Genomic DNA, 3,829 nt, shown 5'->3' with positions numbered 1-3,829 from the left:
TATGTGTTTATTTATTTGGTTGAATGACATTACACTTTTGAGTGTTTTCGTATTTATTTATTTATTTATTTATCTATCTGTTTACAAAACTATTTAACATATTTATTCAGGAGTCTACTTACTAACAATTATTCAAATGATGTGCCAAGAATATTTAATAAAGTCTATTAACTTCTATGAATTTTTGTGTGCATGTGTTTTAATACGCTCTAAGGATTTGATCACAACTCAAACAGGGATATCTGACTTCACAGCAGACATTAGCTCTCGCCCAGTTCTTAAGACAGCGTTCCTAATACGATTTTTGAGTCTGCAGTAATCTTCTCCAAGTTAACTCTTATTATTTCCAGTGGACGCTGAAGATTGTAAATAGCAGCTTACTTATAGTCTGACCAGTATTCCTAAAATTGGATCAAAAGGTGAAACAAGTCAAACAGATTTACTTTTAATGCTCAATACTAGGGATGTCCAATATTATCGGCCCTCCGATATTATCGGCCAATATTTAGTTAAAAATGTAACATCGGGAAGTATCGATATAGGGTTTTTATAACCGATGTTTGTTCTGTAGGCTTAAGCATTTCCGAGCGTACCTGAATCCAGCATGGGACGTTTACCAGTGCGCGCCGACGTAAAACAACAACAACTATACGCTAGACTCGCGGGTCGCTAATCGTGGCTAATCATGGCTAACAAGTTCATAGTGTCCACGGCCATACACACAACTCGATCATGCAAATCAGAAACGAGGTTTATCCATGGGTTTACCTCGTTGTCATTTTCTCTGTTATGTTTTCGGCGAGTCGCCTCTGTGACGTCACCGTCAGAGTCCGGTGGGTCCTATATATATCTGGGTTCTACTCTGCTACAGACCATGCCATAGACTGTATAAAAGAAAAAAGCTGCCCACCACAGATGCTGATGCAGCTGGGTGAAGAAAGAGGTTAACAAATAGGCCTGGCCATAAAGATTCAGCCCATTAAACAGCATAGGTGCCTGCTAACCCTGCATTTCATATCATATTACTATATCTGAGCTTTTTTATGACAACAGTGTGTAAGTACAGCATTTCATCATCTCGCATGTCAGCAGTGAGGACAAACCAACTTCCTTTATCCGAGAGGGAAGATTCCCTCGACTGAGTATAAAGATACAGATGAAGAGCGACACAGAGCAACACTGACAGAACAACTACTGGGATCTAAACCGAGCACGATAACAGGACTTCTTCACCACTGACATTAACAGGTAAATTGACTTTTTCTTCATAGTTATTTTTATATTTGACAGTTTTAATATGGAGCAGCTTCATCACAGTTTCTTTAACACACTCTGATGCCTGTTGTGGCATTATAAGCTGATAGAGTTCACACTGTTGCTGTCAGATAAAAATCTATTCTGTATCAGATATTCTACACCAGTGTTTTCAATACAGGTCCTGGGGCACATCTGACCTGCATGTTTTTACAAAGGGAAACATCTAAAACATGCAGGGCAGTGGTGCCCCAGGATTTAAAGGCACTGTTCTATACCATGCTGCATTTTTAAAAGTATTACAATATAAAACTAAAAATTCTGCTGTGTCTTGCTAAGTATTTTGTGAATCACCAGAAATCTCTTTGTCTTCCTGCAGATCTTACCAAATTCATAAAAAGATGGAATCCGCAATGAGATGCAACGTGAGCGAGATGTGGAGCACCAAGATGCCCAAGGGACTGGACTTGGAGATCTCCCATCATCCACTGACCATGAAACGTGTGGCCAACCTCATCATCGCCATGGAGAGACTTAAGGACAACGTGTCAGAGTCAGTGTTGAGCACCGAGTTCAGAGATGAACACCTGCTTGACATCATGTTTGAAAGCATTGTAGAAGGTAATCACACAGATGACAACCTTATCTCAACACTACATGAAAATCACTTACTGAACTGTTTAGGTGGTTAACACAACATACCTGAACTGTCTGAACACTAAATTACTTCTTGTTGCTTGCTGGTAAACGAACAGCAGCATAACTCATCATCTGTGCCTCTTTTCCCCTCAGAGCAAATTGTGTTCGAGTGTGAGTCAGCTGCACCAGGTCAGTTCAGCAGGACGGGCGAACACGAGTGCAGTGTGACTGACAGCCAGAAGAGGAGCTTGGTACTGGTTCAGGACAGCATGGAGCTCCACGCTGTGATGCTGCAAGGAGGCAGTGACAACCGCAAAGGTAATTGCATCTTAGAGTTAGATCTGATGTATATAAATTCATTTTCTGGTTCATGGTAGACATTTGAACAAGGGGATGACAGATGTCTGTCAGCTTCATCTATTTACCTGAAGCTTTCAATGTTTCTATTGCTATAACGCCATGAAACATAACATCTCAATCATAGCCTGCACAGATGAATGAATGTGTCTGCAGACTTTAGGAAACTTCATCACAGCCATAACAGTCATTCCTGATTGGATAATATCTGTTGCTGCTATAATTGAACTTGTATCCTCTGTTTGATCCTCAGTTCACTTGAACATGTCAACTTACGTGCACCCTGCACCGAGCGCTGAGGCCCGACCTGTGGCTCTGGGAATCAAGGACACAAAGTTCTACCTGTCGTGTCACAAAGTTGGTGACCAGCCAACCCTGCATCTGGAGGTAAAAGTCTTATTAAATCTCATGTAAATCTTCATCAGAAAAGGGCATTGCACACATTTATAGATTCATTTACATTTGGTATGAGACACTACTTTTACCCAGTATGATATTCAAACTTTCTGACATTTATCTTTTCTTACCTCAGACGGTGGAGGACAAAAAAAGCCTGAAGAGCATCAGCTCGGGTAGCGACATGGAGCGGTTTCTCTTCTACAAACAGGACACTGGAGTGAATGTCAGCACTCTCATGTCTGCCAGTTTCCCCAACTGGTACATAAGCACAGCTGGGCAAGACAACAAGCCCTTGGAAATGTGCTTGCAGACCGCCAACCGCTACCGCACCTTCAACATCCAACGTCAAGGTTAAAATCTGCCAAATATACCCTAAATGAAGTATGGATCTGTATGTGGTCCTTCAAGTCCCTCTTTAGAAGAGGATTTGGGTATTGAACAGATTCTATAATTCACCTTTTTTGATTCAATAATCAAGGAATAAGTGATTTTAAAAAGCAGTTTTGTTGTTTGCTGGAAAAACGTCTGCATGTTCTGCAGATTGCCGATTTACTGTATGTACCAAGTACCATAAGTGAAGGTCGTTTTGTATTGACACAGTCAGGTTTGACTACAAGGTGGCACTCTTTGCTGTGTGTTTATTTATTTGGCTTAATAACATTACACTTTTGAGTGTTTTCGTATTTGTTTATTTATTTATGTATTTATCTATCTGTTTACAAAACTATTTTAACACATTTATTCAGGAGTCTACTTACTAACAATTATTCAAATGATGTGCCAAGAATATTTAATAAAGTCTATTAACCTCTATGAATTTTTGTGTGCATGTGTTTTAATACGCTCTAAGGATTTGATCACAACTCAAACAGGGATATCTGACTTCACAGCAGACATTAGCTCTCGCCCAGTTCTTAAGACAGCGTTCCTAATATGATTTTTGAGTCTGCAGTAACCCTCTCCAAGTTAACTCTTATTATTTCCAGTGGACGCTGAAGATTGTAAGCTTACTTATAGTCTGACCAGTATTCCTAAAATTGAAACAAAAGGTTAAACAAGTCAAACACATTTACTTTTAATGCTCAATACTAGGGATGTCCAATATTATCGGCCCTCTGATATTATGAGCCGATATTTACTTAAAAATGTAATATCGGGAAGTATCGATATAGGGTTTTTA

At 39.6% G+C, this 3,829-nt stretch overlaps 1 protein-coding gene across 1 annotated transcript; it reads left to right on the top strand.

The window, feature by feature from the left end:
* Nucleotides 1-1,655: 1,655 nt before the first annotated feature.
* On the top strand, nucleotides 1,656-3,004 carry LOC128364550 (interleukin-1 beta-like). Its single transcript, XM_053325101.1, has 4 exons — nucleotides 1,656-1,875; nucleotides 2,047-2,211; nucleotides 2,504-2,637; nucleotides 2,783-3,004. Exons 1-4 carry the CDS (start codon nucleotides 1,656-1,658, stop codon nucleotides 3,002-3,004), a joined length of 741 nt encoding a protein of 246 aa, XP_053181076.1.
* Nucleotides 3,005-3,829: the final 825 nt, after the last annotated feature.

The sequence above is a fragment of the Scomber japonicus genome, chromosome 9 (assembly GCF_027409825.1).
Source record: "Scomber japonicus isolate fScoJap1 chromosome 9, fScoJap1.pri, whole genome shotgun sequence".
In the NCBI taxonomy this organism is placed as follows: Eukaryota; Metazoa; Chordata; class Actinopteri; order Scombriformes; family Scombridae; genus Scomber; species Scomber japonicus.
Note: the sequence above shows the minus strand (reverse complement) of the source record. Positions and strands in the feature narration are given on the sequence as shown.

Coding starts and splice junctions, on each gene's coding strand:
- LOC128364550 (XM_053325101.1), top strand. CDS start 1,656: ATGGAATCCGCAATGAGATGCAACGTGAGCGAGATGTGGAGCACCAAG. Junction 1,876..2,046: donor GTTTGAAAGCATTGTAGAAG/GTAATCACACAG, acceptor TTTTCCCCTCAG/AGCAAATTGTGTTCGAGTGT. Junction 2,638..2,782: donor AGCCAACCCTGCATCTGGAG/GTAAAAGTCTTA, acceptor TTCTTACCTCAG/ACGGTGGAGGACAAAAAAAG.